Source organism: Halichoerus grypus, chromosome 11 (assembly GCF_964656455.1).
Source record: "Halichoerus grypus chromosome 11, mHalGry1.hap1.1, whole genome shotgun sequence".
NCBI classification, from domain to species: domain Eukaryota; kingdom Metazoa; phylum Chordata; class Mammalia; order Carnivora; family Phocidae; genus Halichoerus; species Halichoerus grypus.
The window spans coordinates 8,513,347-8,540,704 of record NC_135722.1 but is presented as its reverse complement, the minus strand read 5'-3'; the positions used below and the strand labels follow the sequence as shown (position 1 = coordinate 8,540,704).

The 27,358-nt window shown below is 39.7% G+C and overlaps 1 protein-coding gene across 4 annotated transcripts in view; it reads right to left on the bottom strand.

The window, feature by feature from the left end:
* Positions 1 to 915: 915 nt before the first annotated feature.
* Positions 916 to 27,358, bottom strand: part of ATL3 (atlastin GTPase 3) — a 63,740-nt gene continuing 37,297 nt past the window's right edge. For all 4 annotated transcript variants that reach the window (XM_036100423.2, XM_036100422.2, XM_036100421.2 and 1 more), the window contains exons 6-13: positions 22,313 to 22,369; positions 20,815 to 20,907; positions 19,742 to 19,880; positions 9,361 to 9,488; positions 8,685 to 8,741; positions 6,862 to 6,933; positions 6,061 to 6,492; positions 916 to 5,308 (exon numbers count right to left, since the gene is read on the bottom strand). In XM_036100423.2, coding sequence (XP_035956316.1) covers positions 5,225 to 5,308; positions 6,061 to 6,492; positions 6,862 to 6,933; positions 8,685 to 8,741; positions 9,361 to 9,488; positions 19,742 to 19,880; positions 20,815 to 20,907; positions 22,313 to 22,369 — 1,062 coding nt within the window. In that variant the 3' untranslated portion in view covers positions 916 to 5,224. The remainder of the gene's footprint in view (positions 5,309 to 6,060; positions 6,493 to 6,861; positions 6,934 to 8,684; positions 8,742 to 9,360; positions 9,489 to 19,741; positions 19,881 to 20,814; positions 20,908 to 22,312; positions 22,370 to 27,358) is intronic.

Here is a 27,358-nt window from a genome sequence, read left to right as displayed (position 1 = left end):
GCCACGTACTCGAGATAATAGCCCTGTTGACATCTGAGTTCTTCCAGTGCCTGATGTCAGTTTTGCTCCTAGACATCCAGTTATCATCATTTTTTCTTTGATTCAGCTAGAGTTGAACTCATCTTTGCAAACTGATATATGGTAATCAAAGGCAAGAATGTCAACGCACCAAAGACAAACCATAGTTTGCTTGACTTCTCCCCATCCACACACGCCCTTTCCCCACCCGTCTTTCTCCCCAGCTTATGCTATTGGGGGTATCACCACTCTGATGGTAGTCCCGAGTTTTCACCATACTCTTCCTATCCTATCAGTCTGTGAGTTTGCACCTTCCCTAACTATACTGATGAGCACAAGTGCAACAGCTTCCCTGGCACCGAACATATGATCACCATCAGGGAGAGAGAGGGAGACAGGGAGGGATGGATGGATGGCAACTGACCACACCAAGTATATGTTTCAAACTATAAACATACTAGAAATCTTACTGCAGGGCCAAATGGGCTACGTCTAACAATTAGCCAGTATTTGGGAAGTTGAATGCAACCTCTCCACTGGCTCCAAGGTCACCAGTTGAAAGGGAAAGCTTTCAATAGAGCTTCACTCACTCCCAAAGAGGAACCATTTAACCAGATGGGGCAACCAAATGAAAGTGCTACAAGTTCAAGGGTCCTCACAAGTCCACGTTACTGTAAATAAAACTTGTGTTCGATTTTAAGTCCAAGTCCATGGCCTTCTCCAGCACTATCCTAGCAAGACTATTTGGTATGGTTTTGCAGGACGAACCGCATTACCATTACCTCCTTTGACATGGGGTTAATCCCTCCCCTTAGATATCCTATTCACTTTGCCAAGCCCAAATCTATTTCACAGACCTTCCCATATTAAAGAACGGAGAAAGAAACAAAACACTGACATGGTGCTATGATCTTTATTCAATTAAATGACCTTACAATTAAGAAACAGAAAACATGCTTTTAATAAACTAATAGCATAATCTCATCCCATTGCACTTTTTAAAAAGTATATTAAATTTTAAAGCCGTTCAAAGGCAAGGGTCTAGGAGAAAGTATTTTCAACAAATCATTTTTTAAAGAAAAGAAAAAGAAAACTTGTACATGCTCAGGATTAATACGAACCCCTTTAAGGCTTAAGTCCATGGCAGCATTTAGCCATCTGAATTAGAAAGCTTCAGCAATCAAATGTAACCTTTCCTTGGTCAGAAGAGCACTACATTTAAATTTTAGTTCTGGCACATGAAAACTCCAAGGAAGAACATTTTCTTTTGAAATCTTTCTGCTCCTAGATCTGTTTTGAAAAGTTCCTGTTATAGGGGTACTTCTGTCACTAATTTTCAAAATTATCTTCTCCTTCCTTTTTATTATTTTTATTTATGGCTTAAGGTTTTCTGTGCACGAAAGATGAGGGGTTCAAGTCACAGTGCTGAATTTTGCTTTTTTTTTAAAAAGAAAAACTACTTTCAAAAAGTGTGTTTTTTTTAATCCTAATTACACCTGTTAGTAAATAGGACACTTGTACATTCACTTTTCAGAGAAGGCACTATGATACCTTAATTTAGAAAAACAGCTTTAACGAGCTTAGCTAATCCTCTAGATGAAAGACATCGCCCTTATTACTCGGAACACGGTGAACCCTCAGTCATAGTCCTGGAAGCAGAGCACCTATTCTGAGCGCGGGTAGAAGCTGTCCGTCCCCTCGGCTCCAAACAATACTGATTGCACCTTCCCATCCCACGGAGCATCTCTCTCTCAGGTGATCTCTGAGCCACCTGCAATACTATCGAAGGGGTGATTCCAGGGCCACAACCCAGACCCACTGAGGCAATCCCTAACATAAAGCTAGGAATCAGAATGGTTTTAAACAAGCCTCCCAAGTACGTCTTGGGCACTCTAACATAGATGAGAGCGACTACCCAAAACATAACTACAACAGGACATATGGAAAACTATCCTATTGCAGCAAATGGTCATTGTCATTTTAAAAAATCACTTACACAAATAGTTTGTACTTTCCTGACTGAAGCTTGTCTTCATTATGCCCTATTCCTTGACTAAAATTTTGTCAGGTCTAAATGTAAGCCAGAAAGATGTAGCCCACACTGGCTACCTTGGATGCTAGCCATCCTAAAATCATCCTAAATTACATTTCAATAGTTCTATGAGGGGGAAAAAAGGCCTACGAAGACTTCCCATATAAATTATTTTTAAAAAGAAAAAAAACTCTAGGGAAAAATAAAACTATTTAGTTTTGTTTTTTTATCACTTTTGCCTGGGCTTAGGTCAACCTACTTATCTGTAACTCATCCATAATACATAAATACCCATTCGAACTCACCCTACCCAAGACACTACTTTTATAAGGTAGGTAAAACACTGGCTATGACCTGCTAAGGGAACACCCTACCAGTAACAAGGCAGTTTGTTTGTTTATGTGCCTAAAGCCTTTCACTTCATGTTAAGAGAAAAAAGAAAGAGCAGATAAAGCAAAACAATATTCATAGGCAATTCTACCAAGTACAAAGAAGGTGTTAACACATAAACCTCCACGGAACAGACTTCTTGGTATATTGCTAAAATAGGGCATGGCTCTGAAGATGTTGATCATCATACATGATCATTCACCCCCATTGTATCTACAAACCAATCTAGAAAGAATTGAAATTTTGATTCTATTATTTTTACTATAAAAAGCTAATTGGATTTAAAAAAATTTTTTTTTCTGAAATGAATACTTTTCATAGAAATTCTGAAAACCTCCTTTTGCACGTTAATAGGACTATGCCCCATATAACCGTTAGAAATGTGTAAACCATAAATGCTTGTGTGAAAAGGCTGGTCAGGAGTTGTGGATCTACATACACCATGCAAACACTTGCAGTGTGAACATCTAAGCAATGTCTCTGACCCACAAACTAAAGGCTGAGGGAAGTTGAGACGTACAAGACATTCTTTTCAACCTGGTTATAAATCTCCCCGGATTATTTAAAGCCAGCAATGAGAATGCATCTTTTATTGAAAAAGGTGATATAAAACCACCAATTTACTGTAAAAATAGAGAAAAGAGACCAAAGAAAACTCATTAAGGATCTTCACTGAGAAAACTTTATCAATACTTCCCAGAGCCAGAATAAATTAATAAAGACAAAAATAATAAGGCTTCCCCAGGGAATTAAACCAAATTATTTAAGATCAAAACAGAAATGGTGAATCTGAACAGTAACTAAATCCTAAGATTTCACTTAGTCATACATTATCACATATTGTTTTACTTTAAAAATTCTAATACTTTAGTGTTAAAATAAGTTTTAGACACATCATCCTTTTCTCACCATTAAAAGCATCACTCTAGACAATTATTCTGAAATCTATAAATGTGCCTCTACAATGCATTAAAAGCCAAGTATCTCAACATCTGCAAGGCCTTTAGCGAATAAGTATGAACCTTCAGGAAGATGAGAGGCTACCTGAAAATGCACCAAAATTTCAAAGAGAAGCTTTCAATTTAACAGTCAACACTAAGCAGCACTGATAGGCAAATAAACAGTTTTTAGAACAAGCTGGAATTTTCCTAAAATTTAATGGCAATTGAATAAACTAGCAAGAACTTAGGGGCAAGATGGTATGTAGACAGGAAAAAAATATAAAATGCTTGGAATTAATTCAGACTCATAAAAATACTTCAGTGGTGAAGTGTTAATGTAGTAAAAAGAAAATTCTTTAATAAAGAGATTACATGCTTCTTTCTTCTGCCTTCCGTTCAGACTTCTTCACGTATATAGAATCTACACTTGGGTTTCGCCTAAGCCTTCCTATCTCCCTCCCACAACAAAAACTACCTTAATTAAGGCTCTCATACCTGAATGTTTTTATAAATACTTAAAGGCAAGTTTTATGAAGTTTAAAAATCCACAATAATTCACCATTATATTATAAATCAAAGGAAAAGGCAACTCAGAGAGAAAATGTTTTTTACCACCCAATCAAGGTAAATAAAAAAGATTTCTTAGATACTTCTAGATACTGTCCATATTTGGGTGGGACTCCAGTCCTCACTAAGCCAAAGCTATTTTAAAGCTACCAGACTAGTCAAGTGAGGTTAAAGAAAGGAAGATTCGCTAAACAAAACTGACAATTTTAGCTTTATTATTAAAAATACTAGACAGTGCCTAGGAGAACGCAAGTAAATGTTTTGGATAAAGACCTGATTTACTGCTAGGCCACATGAAACAGGACAACTAAAGGCAGTAATGTTTGGTAATGTCTTTCCTCTAATCCTTAATAAAGTTCTGTTCTTCAGTAGAACTCTTGAAAACAAGACCTCTAAATGACAACCGTGAGTTATATATAATACAGATGTGTATATAAACCTGCAAACAGTGAATCTGAGCAAGGCACAAGTTCAAGTGACTTATCAGAGGTCACATGGTTCATTTAAACTCAAGCTTTTTTGTTTACAATATCGAGCTCACTCCTTTCATTATGAGCCGCTCTGGCTCTTCAAGGCATGTTTGCCTCTTTTCTAAAAAGAAGCTAGAGGAATGAAGGCAAAAATAAAATAAGAGTATGCTCCAACAAAACTGTCAGCGTGTCAGTAAAAGACCATAAATTTCAGTGTATGGTGGATTTAAACAGGATATGGATTTTCCACACTATGTGGCAAGCAGGATTCTTTAACATTATAAGATTTTAAAAGTGTAATGGCATCCTTTTCAGTCTTTTGTTCTGAAGCTTTTGCAAGTTTTGTAAACATTTTAAAATAGTAAGGTATAGAAGAACAGATAGGTTTCACCACAAAACAGCATCTTTCATGAGGTTATTCTTGATTCCCTCCCTATCATGTCCTCAAAAGCCTGGATTCAATCTTAAAAGGCACTAAGTGGCACATACAGGATTTAAAACCACATTTGCAGTTTCTCCTTTAGCTTTCTCCCCCATAAAGTGCACAAAGCAGAGAGTAATAAGAAAATAGACGCAGGCGTGATCTATATCAGCAAGGAAAAAAATGCTTCCAACAGAAATGGAAGTATGTTTAAGAATTTGAAGCCACGGGAAAGGTCTGTCCATGAATTTATTATTGCTGAGTTTCAGCTCTTATCCGGTGATCCCAAATCTGCGTTCCTCTGGACCTGGACCTGTGGCCGTGGCAGAAACCCAGAAATCAGGAGGGGCTGGTCGTGTTCTCGTTGGCTCCTCTCGTCAAGATGCTATTGAGCTTTTTTATCCACAGGTGGCCTCCCAACTGCATCCCTCACAGCGGACTGAGTGGAATTACCCATATGAGAAGTAGCCTGCAAGAGTCCATTTATTCAACACGTAAGTTAATAAAATACAACACAGCATCGAGAGAGACTTCAGAGATAAACTTTCAGAAATCTGTCTACATCACGGGTAGGTTACCAGAAAATCGGGAAATGAAAATGCAGGTGTCGGGGGAACCTGTAGCGGCAGCTGGCTCCCCAGAGTCAGCGAAGCCTCTGCTCCGTTATCGTGGTGGGCTGGGAAGCCACCTTGGCTCCTCACAAGCTTCTGACTCAACCGATCTGCTCCTGGTACTCGGAAAAAGAAATCCGAGTCTCAAGGATCTGTACACCTGGAGATCACGTCAATGTCAAAAGCCACTGGCTTTTTTAAAGATTTTAAGCAAAAGAGATGCCATCCATTAGAACTCAAAATAGAAAAATTTCAAAGCTCCTGATTTTCAGTGAAGCAAATTAACCTTGGATGGGGGAGAATCACACAGGAATTGCGTCTAAAGAGCATGTGGTTAGAAGCTCCCCATGAGTAACACAGTATGTCTAAGTTAGCATTTTCTCGACTAGAGGGCAGTTTTTAGGCATGGAAACAAAATATTAGGAATAAATATTAACATCCTAAAGAAGGATGATACAACGTAATGCCTATCAAAAAACAAAAAATGGCCAGGGGAGGTTTCTCATGCCTTCTTTCACTGTGAAACTCTTCCAAATGGAAATACTTTACAATAAAAGCACAAACATCTGTCCGTTATCAACCCGTAGCCTCATCAGCTGGCACCACTCACCTGCTCTAGTACATACGCTGCACCAGAATCAATTGCTCCGCCCAGCTCACGGTATTGACCAGAATACCTGATGTATCCCCAAGTAAGAAGTGCTATTAACAGCAGTCCAACCATACAGTTGAACAGCTGGGCCACAATCTCAAGACCAACAAAGCCAGTGAGGCCTGAGGCTATGTACAAAATCACGATGCCCGTGAAAAGCACCGCAGGGGTTCGGAAGGTGCTAAAGACATTCTTGCTGCCGTTGTGTTTGCAGAAGTTCTCATAGAGCAACCTGATCTCCTCCTCTAGCTCCTGCTGGTAACGAAGGCTAAAATCCTTCCCACCCATCTTCTTGGTCTTCCTAAAATGGTCCAGAGCAAGCTGCTTCAATTCACAGTGCTTCTCCTCCAGAATGTCTGGAGACAAATAAGGTTTCTCTCCCCCACAAACCTAAAAAGAATAAAGACATAACGTGTTGAAGATCCCTTTGAAAACAAGTGCCCAATAAAACAAGTGACAACACCGAAAAAGTCAGAACATTTTAAGATATTAGAAATTAACTTGACCAAGACCAATAAAAGTCTGGGTTCACTTCCTCTGAAAAGCACACTGAAATAAGCAAGGTACATTAACTGCACCAAAAGAAAGTCTTGCTTAGCAATGGAAAGAACTAGAAGACCCCAATTACCAGGGGGACCTGAACACAGCTTTGTTGTCTCATCATCTTCAGATACATTAAACAGGATCAGTTTGGGCTTCTGAAGTCAGCAACAGGGCCAGGTGACAGATACATCAGAGTAAGACACATGCCCGACATACCTCTTCCATGTTATTGTAGTAAATGTCTTTGGCGGAGGCTGCAGCTGCTAAATTGTTGGCTTCAGCGGTGGCCTTTTAAGAAAGGAAAGCATGAGCTCTGAATCCCCTCTTTTACATTCTTCCACAAATAACCAAGTGCCAACGTCCTCTCACCCTGTCCCCATTCTTCCTTTTTTAGGATCCTTCTGCCATTTTTTGTTTCCATACAGCCCAATTTATAAAATAAAATACTACTTTTCTACCAAATTTTCTGCCAAAAAACATTCTTATACATAAGGAGTCTTTACCATCAATTAAACCTCTGGAAATATCACTCCCTTTGCTTCCATTTTAAGTGTTAAGAAATAGGGGTGCCTGGGTGGCTCAGATGGTTAAATGTCTGCCTTCGGCTCAGGTCATGATCCCAGGGTCCTGGGATCAAGCCCCATATCGGGCTCCTGACTCAGCAGGGAGCCTGCCTGCCTCTCACTCTTGCTCTGCCTCTCCTGCAGCTCATGCTCTCTCTCTCTCTCTCTCTGTATCTCTGTGTCTCAAATGAATGAATAAAATCTTTGGGGCACCTGCGTGGCTCAGTCGTTAAAGCATCTGCCTTCGGCTCAGTCATGATCCCAGGGTCCTGGGATCGAGTCCCGCATCCGGGCTCCCTGCTCAGAGGGAGGCCTGCTTCTCCCTCTCCCACTCCCCCTGCTTCTGTTCCCTCTCTCGCTGTCTCTCTCTCTGTCAAATAAATACATAAAATCTTAAAAAATAAATAAATAGATAAAATAAATAAAATCTTAAAAAAATAAGTGTCAAGAAATAGACGTGGGTCAAAAAAGGGAAAAAATTTATCTTTACATGAATTCCAAATTCTAGCTTCCTTTGTAAAAATGTTTTGCTACTAAAGAAATAAACATCTGGCAGTAAACGGCTTTATGTTCTGCCCATGAAAGTCAGAAATTATGTGTTAACAAAATGACATCTTGAAAATAGCAAAATGTTGAAAATAAAAGTCCCCCAAAATAAAAAACCTGACCAGTAAGTAGTAAATAGGTATGTCAGGACGTGTTCTACTAAAGTAGACAACAGAAAACAGGATGATAATTTGTCTAAGATAACTGCGCCTGTTCTACCTCGGTGTAATAAAACAGTGCTCTCCACAGTGCGTTTGGTGGGAAGACCAGGCCCAGTAAGGGGCCGTTCTGCTTTAACTGTACCCCCATGAATACGCACAAAAAACCCAGGGCACAGGGGTGCCTGGGTGGCTCAGTAAATTAAGCATCTGCCTTCAGCTCAGTCATGATCCCAAAGTCCTGGGACTGAGCCCATGTCAGGCTCTCTGCTCAGCAGGGAGCCTGCTTCTCCCTCTTCCTCTGCCCCTCCTCCTGCTTGTGCTCCCTCCCTCTCTCTCTCTGTCAAATAAATAAATAAAATCTTAAAAAAAAAAAAAACCCAACCCAGAGGGCAGTCACAATGCTGAAGAATGTGCTAAAAATTCACATACTTCAGCATAACAGGCAAGGAGAGCAAAAGCATTCTCTCCTTTTTTTTTTTTTTAAGTCTTATTTATTTTAGAGAGAGATAGCATGTGCACAAGTGGGGGAAGGGGCAAAGGGAGAGGGAGAGAGAATTTTCAAGCAGACTACCCCACTGAGCACAGAGCCCTACTTGGGGCTCTGTCCCAGGACCCTGAGATCATGACCTGAACTGAAATCAAGAGTCAGACGCCTAACCACCTGAGCCACCCAGGCGCCCCACATTCTCTTCTTAAAGGACCCTGCTTCTTGTGTATGAGTCAACACGGAATCAAACAGTATCATTTCGGATGTCAAAGAACTGCTTACCTGAAGCATGGATTTGGGATGAGGCAGATCTTCTCCTTGGTAAATTTTAATATATGCCTTAGAATATAAACATAAAATCAATTGTGAAAAATGTGATTCTGTCACATTTAATCATACTTTAATTTTTAGAAAATGACCATACAACTGCATTTTCCTAAAGACCTAGATCAACACCCAGGAATTAGCAAAAACACAACACACCTTTGAGTGCATGTTAGCATTTTTAGTTAACTAGAACTGTTCTCAAGCAGCACGAGCCTAGCAAGGCTAGGAGTCCCACCAGATTCCCCATGCACACTGGCCTCACCACTACCTGTGGGCACAGTGACCGTCCGCCTTGAAGTAGCCATGTCACATCTAGATGCCATCTCCTCCTACTCACGGCAACTTCCTAACCACCTCCTGTCCACACCATCTTCCTTGAGGAACAATCTTCCTTTAGCCACAGTAATTACTCCTCTAAGAAAGCGCAAAGAACATCCATTTGGTTCTTAGACCGATACTGCCACCCAGTGGCCCACTCCTGGAAGGACACTGGAGGCTCTGAAAATGCCTCTCACCATCTCCCCCATGAAACTTGCCCCTAAGCTTTAAAATAGTAAAATTCAAGTTAGTTTACAACCTAGATCAGTTTTACCAAAAGTCAAATATTTTGATAATTAAAACCCATATTTACCTTAAAATACTCCAATAGCCCCCGACAGGTGACTTTTGAGCCATTGATCTCCTTTTCCATTAAATTAGCTGGGTTTAACACAAATGGAATCAGGGTCTGTAACTGCTCTTTGAATTCACCGGCAATATCTGTTCACAAGACCATGAAGAAAACAGTAAGCCAAACGGGTTTATTCAACCAAGCTGAGCATAAAATGCAATCTTCAGTCTATCCAACTGTTTTAACATTTGCTAGTTGAAAGTGAGGGGAAGGAGGGATGCCTGGGTGTTTCAGTCAGTTAAGTGTCTGCCTTCAGCTCAGGTCATGATCCCAGGGTCCTGGGATCGAGCCCCACATTGGGCTCCCTGCTCAACGGGGAGTCTGCTTCTCTCTCTGCCCCCTCCCTGCTCATGCTTGATCTCTCTCTCATAAATAAATAAAATCTTAAAAAAAGAAAAGTGAGGGGAGGGAGTCCCAACTGTGTCTGACACTTTCTGCCCATGACCAGGTTGCTGATGGACCTCTGTCTGCATGTACCTTTACTGTCTCCTTCCTTCCCTTCTGGGGATTAAGGGCTGCCTAGTCTAGAACAGAATATGCAGACTATTCTTCCCCTGGTTTTCATTCTGGGGGATTTAGTCTACTCCCTAGCCTTTCAAGAAATCTCACTTCTTAAAGAATTTCAAAAAAATCAATTATCAACCCCTCTAGTCCTCTCTTCCTTACCATACCTTCACACTCCCCCTTGGATCCATTAGAAATCACTACTCATCATCCACTTGCTTTTCTGTTGTTCAATTTTTAATGTTAAAATAAGTAGAAGCACCTGTACCTCATGGTATTTTCTATTATCTCCTCAAGACCCTCTGGGCCATCCCAAAAGGAAAAGGCTACTATCTCAGGAAAGATGACAGCTTCTTCACAGCTTCTACAAAATTCCCATTGAGGGGGCAGGAGAGCCATTAATTAAGAGCTCTTTCCTCAAAGTGAGAACTAGCTGGTCCAACTCTGAAGACACAAGGGAATTAAAATACAAGGAATCTTCTGGGGTTCCCAACTAATTCACACATCAGCTGAAAAGAAAGTGGGTAGGAATCCACATCAAGGTAGGAACTCTTCAACACTCCATAACTCTAATGTATAAAACTGAGACATTCTGATTTCAAATTTTATTCATTCAACAGTTTTTGAAAACCTTTTTGTGGCAGACATTGTTGTAAGAGTTGGGAGCAGAGCAGCGAATAAAACAAAAGCAGCTTCTAAATTTTTCCAATTACAAATTAAGAATCTCTGTAGAAAAATCTTCGGGTTACTTTTATTTCCTTAGATTCTTTCCTTGGAATATATGGTCCTCTAAAAGCAATTACTAGGTAATATAATGACAATGTACACACTCCTGGAAGACATTCAAAACGAATTAAAAAAAAATCCATAAAGCCAGATAATGATGATTAACATTTAAAGTATTCCCTTCCGGGGCGCCTGGGTGGCTCAGTCAGTTAAGCGTCTGCCTTCAGCTCAGGTCATGGTCCCAGGGTCCTGGGGTCAAGCCCCTCGGCCCCTCGTCGGGCTCCCTGCTCAGCGTGGAGTCTGCTACTACTCCCTCCCCCTCCGCCTGCTGTTCTCCCCACTTGTGCTCGCTCTCTCTGTCAAATGAATAAATTTTTAAAATCTTTAAAAAAAATAAAGTATTCCCTTCCTTTTCAAGGCTCCTATATATTGCTAAGTTGTTTTTGTGAAAGATTACCAATTTCTACCTCTCCCACCAATGTATAAGAAAGCTGTTTACAACTCTCAACACACTAGAGATTTTTTTTTAAGATTTTATTTTTAAGGGACGCCTGGGTGGCTCAGTCGGTTAAGCATCTGCCTTCAGCTCAGGTCATGATCCCAGAGTCCTGGGGTCAAGTCCCACATCGGGCTCCCTGCTCAGTGGGGAGTCTGCTTCTCCCTCTGCCTCTGCCTGTCTGTCTCTCATGAATAAATAAATAAAATATTTTTTAAAAAAAGATTTTATTTTTAAGCAATCTCTACTTTGAGGCTCAAACTGAGCAGGGAGCCCGATGCGGAACTCAATCCCAGGACCCTGGATCATGACCTGAGCCGAAGGCAGATGCTTAACCGACTGAGCCACCCAGGCGCCCCAATGAAAAGCGTTTTTAAAAAATGTATCAGAAATTATAAATAATGGGAAGACAGAGTATTCAATAAATGATGTCAAAGTATTGATTGGTATCTATAGAAAAATAGAAAATGGATCTCTACTTCATACATACATAAAAATTAATTCCCAGTGGATTAAACACAAATATGAAAGACAATACTTGAGAGAGAGAGAAAGAGAGCAAGGGAGAGTGTGTGCAGGTGTGTGTGTGGACAAAGGAAAGGATTTTCTAAAACAAGACTTAAAAAAGCACTACATAAGATCAAAGGTGAATGAATTCAATCACATTTAAGCTAAGACACCATAAAAAAAAGACAAGACAGAAGATGGGAGAAGATATCTGCAACATATAGCTAACAAAGGTTCATATCTTAAAATACACATATAGGATCTATACATTGCAGAGAAAGACAAACCCAATCTAAAACAGAACAGGCGTGAATAGGAATTGCAGAGGAAAGGAAGCATGGATGTAAATATATCAAAAGATATTCAATCCCATTAGTAACCAGAGAAATGCAATTTAAGGCCACAATGACATACTGTTTTTTATCACTAATTTGGTAAAAACTAGATGTCTGATAACACTAAGCATTGCCTAGGATATGGATCAACGGGAATTTCTATATACACTGATGAAGGGAGTATAATTTGGAACCACCACTTTGGAAAACAATCTGGCATTATCCAGTAAGGTGAAAATATACAAATTCTAATATCCAGGAATCCCGCTTTTAAAGCACATATCTTTGGGAGACTCCCATATATCCACATATACTAGAATGTCTGCAGCACTGTTCATAACAGCAAGAAACTGGAAAAGCTCACATTTCCATCGAGAATAAACTGTGTTATATTCACAGAAGGCACAATTATACTACAGTAAAAGTGAATGAACTAGGGGCGCCTGGGTGGCTCAAATGGTTGGGCGTCTGCCTTCAGCTCGGGTCATGGGTCTCGGGGTCCTGGGATCGAGCCCCACATCCGGGCTCCTGGCTCAGCGGGGAGTCTGCTTCTCCCTCTCCCTCTGCCTCTCCCTCTGTCTCTCTCTCTCTCAAATGAATAAATAAAATGTTTAAAAAAGTGAATGAACTAAACTACATGCAGTAACACAGATAATCTCAGAAATAAAACACTCAGGGCACCTGGCTAGTTTAGTCAGTTGAATGTCTGACTTGATTTTGGCTCAGGTCACAATCTCGGGGTTATGGGATCCAGCCCCATGTCAGCTCCGCACAACGCACAGAGTCTGCTTGAGATTCTCTTTCTCCCTCTCCCTCTGCCCCTCCCCTCACTTGCAGGCGCACTCTTGTGCACACTCTCTAAATAAAATCTTTAAAAAAAAAATTTTTTTAAGATTTTATTTATTTGAGGGCGCCTGGGTGGCTCAGTTGTTTAAGTGACTGCCTTCGGCTCAGGTCGTGATCCTGGAGTCCCAGGATTGAGCCCCACATCGGGCTCCCTGCTCAGCAGGGAGTCTGCTTCTCCCTCTGACTCTCCCCCCTCTCATGCTCTCTCCCTATCATTATATCTCTCTCAATAAATTAAAAAAAAAATCTTAAAAAAAAAAGATTTTATTTATTTGAGAAAGCGTGAGAGAGAGAGAAAGCATGAGCAGGGGGAAGGGCAGAGGGACAGGGAGAAGCAGACTCCCCACTGAGCAGGAAGCCCGATGTGGGACTCAATGCCAGCACCCTGGGATCATGACCTGAGCCGAAGGACCTGAGCCACCCAGGTGCCCCTAAAATTTTTTAATTAAAAAAAAAAAAGAAATAAAACACTCAATGAAAATACAAGTTGGCCACATACTATTTTTTGTAAGTTCAAAATTAAACTTAGCAACAGACTAAGTGATTCAAACACAAGTAATGATTTTTTTAAAAATTCAAGGGTGAAATAAGCAAAATTTAGAATAGCGGTTATTTCTGTGGGGAGGCAGGGAGACGGGATAGGAAAGAAGCACACAGGTATAGAAAATAGTACTGGTAATGTTCTAGACGACAGACTGGCAAACTACAGCCCTTGGGCCAAATACGGCCTGCTAACTGTAACTGTCAGTAAAGTTTTGTTGAAACATAATCATGTCTTCATTTATGCATTGTCTATGGCTGCTTTCTCGTTACAATAGCAACGATGAGTAATTGTATGGCCCCCAAAACTTAAAATATTTACTATCTGGTCCATTACAGAAAAAATTTGCCAATTCTGGTTCTAGATATTAAGTTGGGTAACAGGTTCATGATGTTCATTATATGAGGTTTTATATCTTACATATATAAGTTCTATAGTATCCTTTTATATATGTAAAACTTTTGCATTCTTTTGTATACCTAATAGTACATTTTAAAATTTAATGGTAGCTCATTATTTTAATTTGCTTTCATTTCTGTTGTTGCTAGTTAGACCAAGCTTTCTCCCATATTGGTTCGTCAGCTGATTTCCTTTTCCCCTACCAGGGGCCTGTATCTTGGAATACAGTCATTCTTCACAAAGTAAACAAATATGCTATCCTCTATCCTTATGTATACTACAATCACTGAAATATTTTCTCCAGTTTCTTTGCCTTTTTTTTAATATGCATAAAATTATTAGGTATTCAAACCTATACCATTTTTCCCTGGCAATTTCTTTTATTCCTCCTAATTTTAGAAAGTCCTTCCCCAATTCCAGAGGTCGAATAAAATTAAATTTTCTGGGGGCACCTGGGTGGCTCAGTTGGTTAAGCGACTGCCTTTGGCTCAGGTCATGATCCTGGAGTCCCGGGATCGAGTCCCACATCGGGCTCCCTGCTCAGCGGGGAGTCTGCTTTACCCTCTGACTGTCTCCCCTCTCATGCTCTCTCAAATAAATAAATAAAATCTTTAAAAAAAAAAAATTAAATTTTCTGCATGCTTTAATTTTTATAATTTAACTCTGTAATCTACGTAGAATTTATTTATGCCTCATAAATTAAAATCTACATGACATTTCTCTCTAAATAGTAACATGTACCTCTCATCTCTACCGATTCCCAACCCATCTTAAATAATTGATCAATTATAAGATCTCATGGCATCAAAAAATTTTTTTGGTTTTTTAATCTGTCCCACCTAAACAAATGGGTACCAATCTCCCATCCAAATACTTTTAATTCTATAGTGTCCTCAGGATGGCGCCAGAGTATGGCCTTTACCAATTTTAAAAAGGGGTTAATCCCCATATTACACATTGATTAGTGGCTTAATATATGATAAAGGTGACATTTCAACCAGTGGGGGAAGTTGAACTATTCAATTAATACTTTGGGGACAAATGGGCAGCCATTCAGAAAATAAGATGGATCTAAACTGGATCATAAATTATAATGTGAAAAATAAAACTACAAAATTTCAAGAAAAAAAGTGGGACAAATTCTTTATAACTTGGAGTGAAAAACCATAAAATAGTGTACATGCTATGTTATTCTGTGTATATTCATATTTGCTTGCACATACTAAAGAAACTCTGGAAGCCTAAAAAAGTGGAAGAGACTTTTCCCTGAACTTTTTAATCCTTCTTGGGATTTTAAACATGTGAATGTATTACCTATTCCAAAAAAAAACAACAACAACAACCCTTTTTTTATGGTTTCAACTTTTATCATACTGAAAGACTAAGAACTTCAAAAATATTTCACTCAAGAAACTAGCACAATATAGACACCACAGATTGTTCCTATATTCGATTTTACCCAGATTTAACAGACCCTCCGCTAGTAATTCTTCTATAAAGGCTATACCAAAACACTACTTTTAGACTCAGAACAGACAAGAACTATCTCCTGACAATCTCAAAATCTCATGGTGTCAAAGAAGATTGTGCCCTACGAACTCTTCCGTTTAATTTCTAGCTGAACAACTCAGGGGTTACTGCATTAGGTCTCTCTAGAAAATATGAAGATGACAGTTTTCTTTATGGCGATGGCAGAGTCATCTGTGTCTGATGAAAGGGGTCTCAAAAGTGAGCTAATCGAGCTAAGAGGAAGCAGCAGCTGAGCAGCAATTACCAAAACTAAGATTGTGTTTGGCAAGTGTTCATCTCTGAATAAATGGTCATTCTTTAAAAAAAAAAAAAATACAGCAAATAAAACCACTAAAATAATCCCTGAAGTATTTAGGAGAACATCTGCAGAAAATGTAACTCTTACTAAATTTAAATGTTCTACAGTAATTACATTAAGGTCCTTCTGTGTATTAGCCCTAACCACTCTCAAGCTACTGTTGTCTTTTCCGGGTTATATGGAATGGGGCTTGCAGGATCTCAAGTCATCACACAAGTATATACTTGAGAAAAGACAACATGTAGGCATTTTCTTTAACTCTGAAAAATACATCAGTTCTATTTACAGGTCCCCCACAATAAAGTTTATGTGGTTCTCAATCAAGCACTTGCCAAGTACTCCAAGCCACCAACTATTTGCAATATATCGTCCAATTTACACTTCACTCAAAACCCTTCAATATCCTGTTAGAAAGTTGCCTAAAATTACAAAATATCCATCTGCAAAGCCCCTAAAAGTACATAAACCTTTGCAGAGCTAATAAGAATTCTTTATGAGCAATCCTCCTACCTAATGACTATAGTTCCTGAAACAGACACACAAGGCAGATATAAATATATTTTTAAGGTAAAGCAAAAAAAAAAATTTTTATTTTTTAAATCTTTCCTTTTAAAAACATAATTATAAATATACATTTTTAAATAAATAGGATCATATAACATATGCTACTACACAACCTTTTTACATTTAATAATATGTCATAGACATCTGTGTAAACACAGATAGATCCATCTATCTACCTTAACCTTTTAAAGGATTTGAAATAGGGGCACCTTTAAATGGGCGGCTCAATCAGTTAAGCATCTGACTCTTGATTTTGGCTCAGGTCATGATCTCAGGGTCATGAGATGGAGCCCTATGTGAGGCTCCGCACTAAGCGAAGCCTGCTTAAGATTCTCTCTCTCCCCCTCTGCCCTTCCTCTCTGCTCTCTTAAATAAAAAAAAAAGACTTTAAATAAGTTTTAAGATAAACTTTTAAAAGTGCAAATGTACCATAATTTAACCAATTCCTCAAAAATACCCATTTAAGTTGTTTCTAATTATTCCCTATTATAATAATGCTATAGTAATACATATCCTCATCCATATATTTTTATGTACTTATTTGGATAGTTCTTTAAAATACTTTCCTAAAAGTGAAATACTGGATCAAAGGATGTAAACATTTTAAATTTTGATACTGACCCACAAAGACTATGAATTTGTACCAATATATTTGCACTTTCTCAATTATTGTGATGCTACATTTTTTTTTTTTTAAGATTTTATTTATTTATTTGACAGAGAGAGAGGGAGACACAGGAGAAAGGGAACACAAGCAGGGGGAGTGGGAGAGGGAGAAGCAGGCTTCCCGCGGAGCAGGGAGCCCGATGCGGGGCTCGATCCCAGGACCCTGGGATCATGACCTGAGCCGAAGGCAGACGCTTAACGACTGAGCCACCCAGGCGCCCCTGCTACACGTATTTTCATGAGTATATACTCACCATTTGTACTTCTTCCTTTGGGACTTGCCTTTTCATGTAAGAGAGTTAAGATTTTAACCCCGTAAGTGTGTTTTTAAGTTCAATGATGGATGAGGGAAGCAAATAGTACATAATTATGATACTAACAGCTTATACAGAATTTGTTCCCTATTTTATAACTGTAATAGGAAAATTAGCAAAATGAATATTTAGTGAGAAGCTGTTCATAAGTTTTAAATACATAGAGGGTTGAACAGTATCCCCCCAAAATGCATATCCTCCTGGAATCTCAGGACATTAACTTACTTGGAAATTACAGATGTAACCAGTTGAGATCACACTGATCAGGGGGGAACCTAAATCCAAACAGCAGTGTGCTTATAAGAGGAGAGAACACACAGAGACACAGAAAGAAGGCAGCCATGTGATGACAGAGACCGAAGTGACGCACGCAGCTCCAAGCCAAAGGACGCCAAGGCCCGCCAGCAAACCCTCGAAGCTAGGAGAGAAAGAGGGAGCAGATTCTCCCTCAGAGCCGCCAGAAGGAATCAATGTGGACACCATGATTTCAGAATTCTGGTCTCCTGAACTGTTAGGCAGTAAATTTCTGTGGTCCTAAGCCTCCCAGTTTATGGTACTTTGTTACAGCAGTCCTAGGAAACAGACAGAATATGCACACCCAACAGTGATACAAAATTTCAAAAGTCGGGGTTAGAAAACCTTAAAAAGCTCTTCCTATTTCCTAGAATAACATAATAAAAGTGAATTTTAAAACAATGTTTTGAAACATTAAAATGCTTGAAAATACAGCGGAATGCCTTTTTCTATGTTTATACCTGATAACCTGAGAACATGCTGAGGATCAAGTGCATGAGGAAGTCCCTGAACTCACCCCCTCCTCAGCAGTCCCATTTAGGAATGCCCTGGACACCTCCCCTCCCAGTGACGAACAAACCCAAGTTCAGGTTTGGTAAAGGTATGTCTAGTAAGAGTGTGAAAACCCTAAAGGAACACATCACCTACACACTCAACTTCCTCTATATACTCCACTCAGAAAAGTCACTTGCAACTGCTTTTGAGATAGAAGGTTCTAGCTCCAATGTTGCCTGAGCAGATTTCTCTCCAAAGCCAGACCCCAAACTTGGATTTCTGAATAGCCATCTAATAGGCTCTTGAAGTCTCCTGCTCAGGAAAGCTGCCAACCACATAAAAATATCACACAGTGACAAACAGAAGGTAAAGGTAAAAAGTCTCTCAAACTCGGTTTCTTCTGTATTATGAAGACCAGCTGGAATGTAAATCTTAAACTGAACAAGTACATTAACGTTCTTGGATCAAATAAGTCAAATAAATTGAAAATGATGTATTTTATGTTTATTACAGGCTATGAAAAACTCCCACTTCAAAAGGCAAGTTCTTCTGGAAACTAAACATTGTATACCCTCTAAATTATTTCCCCAAAATAACAGAAGAACTCCTGTTTTAGCCCAATATGACTTTGGGGCAAAAAGAATCTAGATGTAAATCTCTGCCCCCCTCCCCCACCCCCCACTTACTAGCGGAATACTTTGAGCAAGTTCCTTAACTTTCCTAACTCAGTTTCTTCATCTGTGGGATAAAAGAGACAGTATCAGCTTATGGAAGCACTGGGAGCATGAAGTAGCAAAGTAAACTAGCAGTGTTGGTGCTATGGTCTGAATGTTTGTGTCCCCGCCAAATCTGTATGTGGAAATCCTAACCCCTACAGGTAATGGTATTAGGTGGGGCCTTTGAGGGGTGATTAGGTCATGAGGGCAGAACCCCTGTGAATGGCACTAGGGGGCTTATAAAAGAGACCCCACAGAGCTTCCTAGCCCTTCCATGCATGAGGGTACAACCAGAAGTCTGAGAATAGGAAGACAGACATCACCTGACTGTGCAGGCACCCTGACCTTGGGCTTCCAGCCTCCAGAACCATGAGAAATAGATTTCTGTTGTTGATAAGCTGCCCAGTGTATGGCATTTTGTTATAGCAACCCAAAGAGATGGGCAGTGGGAAATACAGCGGAGCCTGGAGAAATGGCAGCTATTTTTATTCCTACTTTACTGGGAACCTGAGAAGCTCAGATAAGTTTATAAACAAACATGCTAGTTTAACACATGTGTAAACTGAAGGCTAGGCATTACATGACACAAGGTCTTAATGAATAAGGAACAAAAATAAGACAATGGAATCCAAGACTCCCGACTCGTAATTTCTCTAAGCTAACACCTAGTCAACACTTCCTGATACTCACACATGACCCAGCACCAGGCTCTGCACTAGTCACAAAGATGAAAACACACAGCCATGCCGTGCATCATGTTACCTTCCTTTGAGAATTGAATTGTACTTGATAATTACCAGCTGACCAATGTTTAGTGTTCCTTTATTTAGCGCTTTTATCTCTTGTAAACCAGTAATTAAAACAGGCCTCTTAGAAAGATCATTGATGAATATGACCACCACCACTTCAGATGGAGAAATTAAGGTGAATTCTAATGGTCGCAGTAAGGCAGAAGCAAAAAAATGAAGTGGACTCTAAATACTACTATTCTTTCTAAGAGAACACGCTGTTCCTCTTCAGCATTCACTGGATCCATAATTTACATTTTCTGATCACTATTTAATTCCAAAGATCAAATCACCGGTCTAAAACAACATCATTTGTAACACACCTTTCAATTTCCCATCAAAGTCAGGGCTTGTGGCCACCTGGAGTCCTGGGTGTGGTAGGAGAAAACAGGTGACGCTGGAGAAGCAGGAGTGAATGTGGTTTCGGACATTCTGAATTTCCTCGTGTTGATGTTCTTTTACCTGCCAATGAAGACCAACAATTTACAAAAGACCATTTGTTTTTCTTCACTAGGAACCACTAGGATTGGACAAAGGAAAGATTTCCCAACTCTGATGGATCATAGCAACCTACATTGTGTCCACTGAGAAAACTCAGAACCCTAGAAGCAATAAGTGCATACATTTGATTAACCATGGTTTGGTTCCCATAGCAACCAAAGAATAGGGACTAAAGTTTCTTAAAAAACAGTATTGCAGGGGCACCTAGGTGGCTCAGTAGTTAAGCATCTGCCTTCAGCTCAGGTCATGATCCCAGGGTCCTGGGATCGAGCCCCGCATCAAGCTCCCTGCTCAGCAGGAAGCCTGCTTCTCCCTCTCCCACTCCCCCTGCTTGTGTTCCCTCTCTCGCTGTGTCTCTCTCTGTCAAACAAATAAATAAAATCTTTAAAAAAAAAAAAAAAGTATTGCACAATACTTCGGAAGAACAAGGGAAGGTTTGTGGACATGAAGGAGGATCTAACTAGTTAGTAGTGATTGACAAAGGACTCCCGTATTTTAATTTTGGACAACAGGCTAAGCCTGTTTATATCCACCCCAAAACAAGTAAGAATTCTGAAGAACAACAACAGAACTAAAATTCTGAATATGACATTCTAAAGGCACATATAGAACCTGGTGCAAAATGTGAAATGGAAACCACGATCAAAGCTTGGGCCAGAGTCAGAAGTCCTTCAAAGGTCCTTCAAAGCCAGAGTCCTCTGCAATCCCTGTGCACTCCATACCCAGGCTCTTCACTCCTATGTGAATACCATTAGTGCACTAATATTCATAAGTATTTAACACACTTAATAGAATTTTCCATAATCTGCTTTAAATACTACAGCTAAAGGCAAATGAGAAAGTTACCACTACTTTCCTTGTAGGTAATTCCTCAGAAGATTATATTTCTTCTTACCTGTAGACGCTTATCCAAAAAGGACAGTCCTCCCTGTAGTCCATAGCTGTATTCATAAGGGAAACTCCAGTCACGAACCAAAAACATCAGTGTCTATTTAGGAAAAGAATAGAACATATTATAAGGTTGCATAAATTCATTTTCAAAATAACAGCCGAAATACTTCTTTGCATAGTGCCAACTTCTTCAAAGGGGGTAAGAAATTGTGAAGGATTTATTTCTTCTGTAAAGTTTTAGAAACCTTATAAACACTAGAAGGACACGTATTAAGTCAAATGTGAGGTGAATATATCCTATCGGCTATTTTTGTTCCCATGGGTTGGTAAGAGCAGAAGGAAGAGATTGAGGAGATGTTAAATTCAGGGCTCTGCTCTAAAGTCAAGCACAAGGAATGTGGTAAAGGACAAGAAAACAACATGGTAACAGCTAATCATGAAATCAGATCTACTTTTAATGTTAGAAAGGAAAACTAAATTAAATAATAATACTTAAAACTCCTCTAATCTTACTGAGGTTACTATGCATTCTCATCCTTATGAAACAACTGGCTAAAGCAGGGGCCAGAAAACTTTTTCATAAAGGACCTAAGAGTAAGTATCCTAGATGGTCATAACAAGAATGGAGCAGCTATGGAGGGTCCCTGGGTGGCTCAGTCGATTAAGCGTCTGCCTTTGGCTCAGGTCATGATCTCAGGGTCCTGGGATCGAACCCCGCATCTGGCTCCCTGCTCAGCAGGGTATCCACTTCTCCCTCTGCCCCTGCTTGTGCACGCGCTCTCTCTCTCAAATAAATAAATAAAATCTTAAAAAAAAAAAAAAGCAGCAGCTATGAACAAATGAGTATAGCTGTGTTCCAATAAAACTTTATCTGCAATTTAAATGTCAGTGTCGGGGCGCCTGGGTAGCTCAGTCATTAAGCATCTGCCTTCGGCTCAGGTCGTGATCCCAGGACCCTGGGATCGAGCCCCACATCGGGCTCCTTGCTCAGCAGGAAGCCTCCTTCTCCCTCTCCCACTCCCCCTGCTTGTGTTCCTTTTCTCGCTGTGTCTCTCTCTGTCAAATAAATAAAATCTTTAAAAAAATAAAAAAATAAATGTCCAGGTCCACAGCTAATTTACACGTCATGAAATAGTATTGCCTTTTTGATTTCAACCATTCAAAAATATAAAAACCATTCCTAACTCACAGGTCATATAAAATCAGGCAGCTAGCCTGATTTGGCCTGCGGGCTGCAGTTTGCTGATCTCTGAACTAAAACAAAGACATGAGGGGCACCTGGGTGGCTCAGTTGGTTAAGCATCCAATTCTTGGTTTTGGCTCAGGTCATGATCTCAGGGTCGTGAAATCAAGCCCCATGTGGGGCTCAGCACTCAGCAGGGAGTCTGAGATTCTCTCTCTCCCTCTGCCCTCCCCAACTCGAATGTGCTCCTTCTAAAATAAATAAATCTTTAAAAAAAACAATACAAAGACATGAATTACATTTACAGTTAGCATTCTACCTGGAAGGGTTTTTGGAAAATTTCATCCATTGCCAGACGACCATATTCTGTGAAGAGCTTTAAAAAAGAAGAGTTAATGGTTTGTTAGGCAAAATTATTTAAAGTATTTCTATGGCTATTACTTAAAAGAGAATTCATTTAACAGACTCAATGCTACTTATGAGCCCCAAGTTCTACAGTTTCAAAAGCCTGGAGAGCCATGAACCTTAAAACAATCTGTTGTTCCTCTGTCTCACATCCATATTCCAAATCACTAGCAAACCCAGAATCCAACCGCTCACAGCTTCCGTGTGGCTTGGAATATTACAACAGCTTTCTAACTGGTCTCCCTACCTGGGCCCTTGCTCCGTCCCCAGACTATTCCCCGGACAGTAGCCACAATGGCTCTGTTAGAAGATTACTTAGATCACATCATGCCTCTGCTTAAAACCCTCCAACCTCATAGTAGAAAAGCCAGCCCCTTCCAGTGAGATCTGGCCACCTTGGCCCTCCTCACTCTTCCTCAAACATGCTGTGCACACTGCTACCTTAGGGCCTTTGTTCTGACTCCTCCTTCTGCCTGTAAGGTTCTCCCCCCAAATAACGGCACAATCTGCTCCCTCACTTTTTGTGGTCTTCACTCAAATGGCTCCTTCTCAAAGAAGCCTTCCCAACCATCTGCCTCAAAAGATTACAAGTTTCCCCACAATTCTTCTTACCCCCACATCTCTTTAAATATCTTTCCTTAACCCATCTCACTATCTAACATACTATACCTTTACTTATTTTGATTAGTGCCTGTCTTCACGACTAGAATTTATGCTCCAGGAGGGCAAGGATGTTTGTCTGTTCCCTCACTACTGTATCTAAGGCAGCAGGAGGAGCACTGGGCCAAGAGCGTGTACACCACGCAAATGACCAAATGACCACGTTCTCTAAGGTCAGGGTTTACAGAGACATTCATCTCTATGTCCTCATGAAGCCTCTCACTAAAAATATAGCAAAATGAAGTTTAAAAGTTATAAACTCACAGGTCAAAGGGGATGAGAAATGATATGGCAACAAAGAAGAGTTGTCAAAAACACTCTGGAAGGAAAACAGAGAAATGAAAACTATCTCAGGTTTTGGCTTTCTCTGCCTTATCTGTGACAGGCCAACAAAAAACAAGCAGATTCTCTCAGCAGAATCCCTGAAAGGCTCAGAAATTAGAAGCACCCATCACCATGAAGGAGGGGGTGAGGGAGCAGGGCTAACAACTAAAGAAACGATTGAAAGTCTCCGGAGAGAGCACCTACACTCCCAGATCCTGCTCCCTCCCTGTGCTCCAAATTCTCTTCCTGCCCCCACAGAAAACGGAAAGTGCACTGTCTGGAGATAAACCAGAAAGAACTTACACTTTGATACCAAACTCAGCTGAGAGGAGTAAGGTAAGTCCCCTACTTTACTGGAAATGGGCACTTAGGTCAAGGTCTACATACTGAATAGTGAGACTCCTTGGCCTCCCGTTCTGCTGGAGACACAGCAAGCTTCTACCCACCCAGGCCGGAGTTTAAAGAATTCTCTGGGGAAAATGACAGCCCAAGAACAGGCTGCAAATACAGACATTCAGGGGTTGCAACAAAATACCCAAATATTCTTGCCCAGTCACCTCACTGTGATCCAAAGCAGTACACCAGGCCCACCCTCTTACCAAAGGTCCCATCAGATTTTTAACAGCTCCCTCTTAAATACACATGGCCAAGGACACCAGACCTTTGAGAGAAGCTACTAGCAGGAAAGAAAATAACTTGTGTCCTTCAATTCTAGATCATCTTATATTATTCCTTATAATTTCTTTCCCTCCATTTTCTCTGTTATGTTTTACTAAAACACCTCTCGTTATTAACAGGTGCAACCTCTCCTAAACTGATGCTCAAATTTTCCTTGTTGGCTATGCCCTCCCATTCTCCCTCTCCTTCACCTCTCCCGCTCCTCTCTTCCCTTTTTCCCTCTTCTCTCCTCCCCCGCCCCGCTCTTCTGTCTCTGCTTCATTCCCTCCCTCTGGTCTGACTTCTGCTCTGTCCTCTCATTCAGCCCACCAGGGAGATTTTCTCCAATTTAGCTTCCACCTCCTTCTCTACTGAAGTTTCCAATTTTACTGACATAGTGTTCATTTCCAAGCTTTTGTTTGTTTTCTGAATGTTGCTTTTTAACAGCATCCTGTTTTTTCCTGGTTCCAACAGCTGCAACATTTTATCTTTCTGACCATATGCATTTACAAAGAATGAAGAAAAAGCCCACACTAAGGTACATTACCATGAAAATTCATGCCAAGAATAAGAAGATCTTATAAGCTTCAGAGAGAAAAAGGTCACATACAAAGGATCAGGAATCAGATGGTGTGGGACTTCAGCAGCAACACTGGAAGCTGGAAGGCAATGAAGCAATGCCCTCAATTCTAAAAGAAAATTATTCCTATCCTGTAATTCTAGGATAAAATTATTCTCAGACTTATAAGAACTCAAAAAAGTTATCTACTATACATCCATTCTATCCTTTCTCAGAAAGCTAGTGTAGAATGTTTAGAATTAAGAAGAGAATAAACCAAAAAAAAAAAAGAGAGAGAGAGAATAAACAAAAGATTAAAAGGGATCCAACTGCAAAAGGAACTGAAAAGAAATTCCCAGGCCCTGATTTCAAGCTATAGTAATCAAAACAGTATGATATTGGCACAAAAACAGACACACAGATCAATGGAATAGAATAGCTTTCTATTCTCCCAGAAATAAACCCCTGCATATATGATCGATTGACTTTAAGACAAAGAAACCAAGAATAGACAATGAGGAAAGGACAGTCTCGTCCATAAGTGGTGCTGGGAAAACTGGAAAGCTACATGCAAAAGAATGAAACTGGACCACTTTCTTACACTACACACAAAAATTAAATCAAAATGGATCAAAGACTTGAACATAAAACCTGAAACCCTAACACTCTTGGAAGAAAACATAGGTGGTAAGCTCCTTGATGTCAGTCTCAACGACTGGATTTGGAAACAAAAACAAAGGCAGCAAAAGCCACAATAAACAAGTAGAACAACATCAAACTAAAAAGCTTCACAGCAAAGAAAACCACTAACAAAATGAAAAAGCAACCTACCAAGTGAGAGAAAGTATTTGAAAATCATTTATCAGATAAGGTTAACAGCCACAGTATATAAAGAATTCATACAACTCAACAGGGAAAAAAAACCCCACAATCCAATTAAAAAATGGGCAGAAGATCTAAACAGACATTTTGTAAGGAAGATATATCCATTTGGCATTTCATGGCCAATGAGTACATGAAAAGATGCTCACCATCAATAATATCAGGGAAATGAAAATAAAAACCATAATGAGATACCTCCTCACACCTATTAGAATGAATATTTATCAAAAAGAAAAGAAATATTAAGTGTTGGTGAGAATGTGACAAAAAGGGAACCGTTGTCCACTGCTGGCAGAAATTTAACTGGTGCAACTATTATGAAAAACAGTATGGAAGGTCCTCAAAAAATTAAAAATGAAACCACCATACGATCCAGCAATTCCACTTCCAAGTAATTACTTGAAGAAAACGAAAACAGCAACTCAAAAAGACATATGCACCCCCATAGTCAATGCAGCTTTATTCACAAATGCCAAGATATGGAAGCAACCTCAGTGTCCATCGGTGGATGGATACAAAAAACATGGTGCATATATTCAGTGGAATATTATGTGCCATAAAAAAGGCGGCCATCTGGCCATCTCCAACAATATGGATGGACCTTGAGGGCATCATACTAAGTTTTACTAAGTCAGAGGCAGAAAGGCAAACACCGTATGATCTCAATTATATGTAGAATCTGGGAAAAAAAAAAAAAAACTTAAACACTTAAAAAACAAACAAGCATATGGATAAAGAAGTGGAGTGGGGGTAGGGGGAAAAAAGTGAAGGGGGTTAAAAGTACAAACTTCCAGGGGTGCCTGGCTGGCTCAGTCAGAAGAGCATAGGACTCTTGATCTCAGGGTTGTGAGTCCAAGCCCCACATTGGATGTAGAGATTACTTAAAAATAAAATCTTAAAAAAAAAAAAAAGTACAAACTTCCAGCTATAAAATACATAAATCGTGGGGATACAACATGGTGATTATAGTTAATAATACTTAAAAGTTGCAAAGTGAGTAGATCTTTAAATGTTTTCATCACAAGGGAAAAAATAATAATTTTTTTAAAAAAGAAATTGCCAGTGGGACAGCTGTGTACCAGGACTAAAGGAGGCAGTGCAGGGCAGAGGAGAACACAATGCCAAGGAGTGATGCTCCCAAGGAAAAAAAAACAACCTGAAGTATGAAGACCATACTGAGAGGTTTTAGGAGTCTATCCCTTGAGATACATTAGTGATATACACACAGAACACTAAAACTAGCAAAAAACATGATACAGGTAATTCATTACAAGAAATGCAATCATAATTCACAAGAAACCTCAGTAAGGAAGAACATATAAATATACCCATATAATAAGGCAACTACAAATACTTTTTTAGTCAAAAACTGTGATCTAACTGTTGGAAGGATGAGGGAAAGGAAGCTGTGGGAGAGTGGTAAAGATGCTAAACCCTATTTATAGAAGAAATTATTACTATTTCAATTATAAAAATCCAGAAGAAACAGCATAACCATCTTTTTGAAAAATTCTGAAGCAAATAGCAGAAGACACAGCCCAAAGGACAAGTGATTGCCTCTGGAGAAAGGAGTAGGAGGTCGAAAGTATGTTCTTTTTTATTATGAACATTGCAATACTACCGACTTTTATACTGTGTGTGTGTGTGTGTGTGTGTGTACGTGTATGTCACTTTGTTAAAATAAAATGATGCTTAAGAAAAAGAAATACATACAAAATACTGTACATAAACAAAACACACATACAAAACTGTACAAAACCCATGATCTCTCTCTAATTCTGAAATCCAAAAAGCTCTAAAAACCCAAGTTAGGTGGCAAACTCCTTTGAAGGAAAACCTGCCTTGAACGGATGTGAGGCTTTTTATAAGCTTTATTTA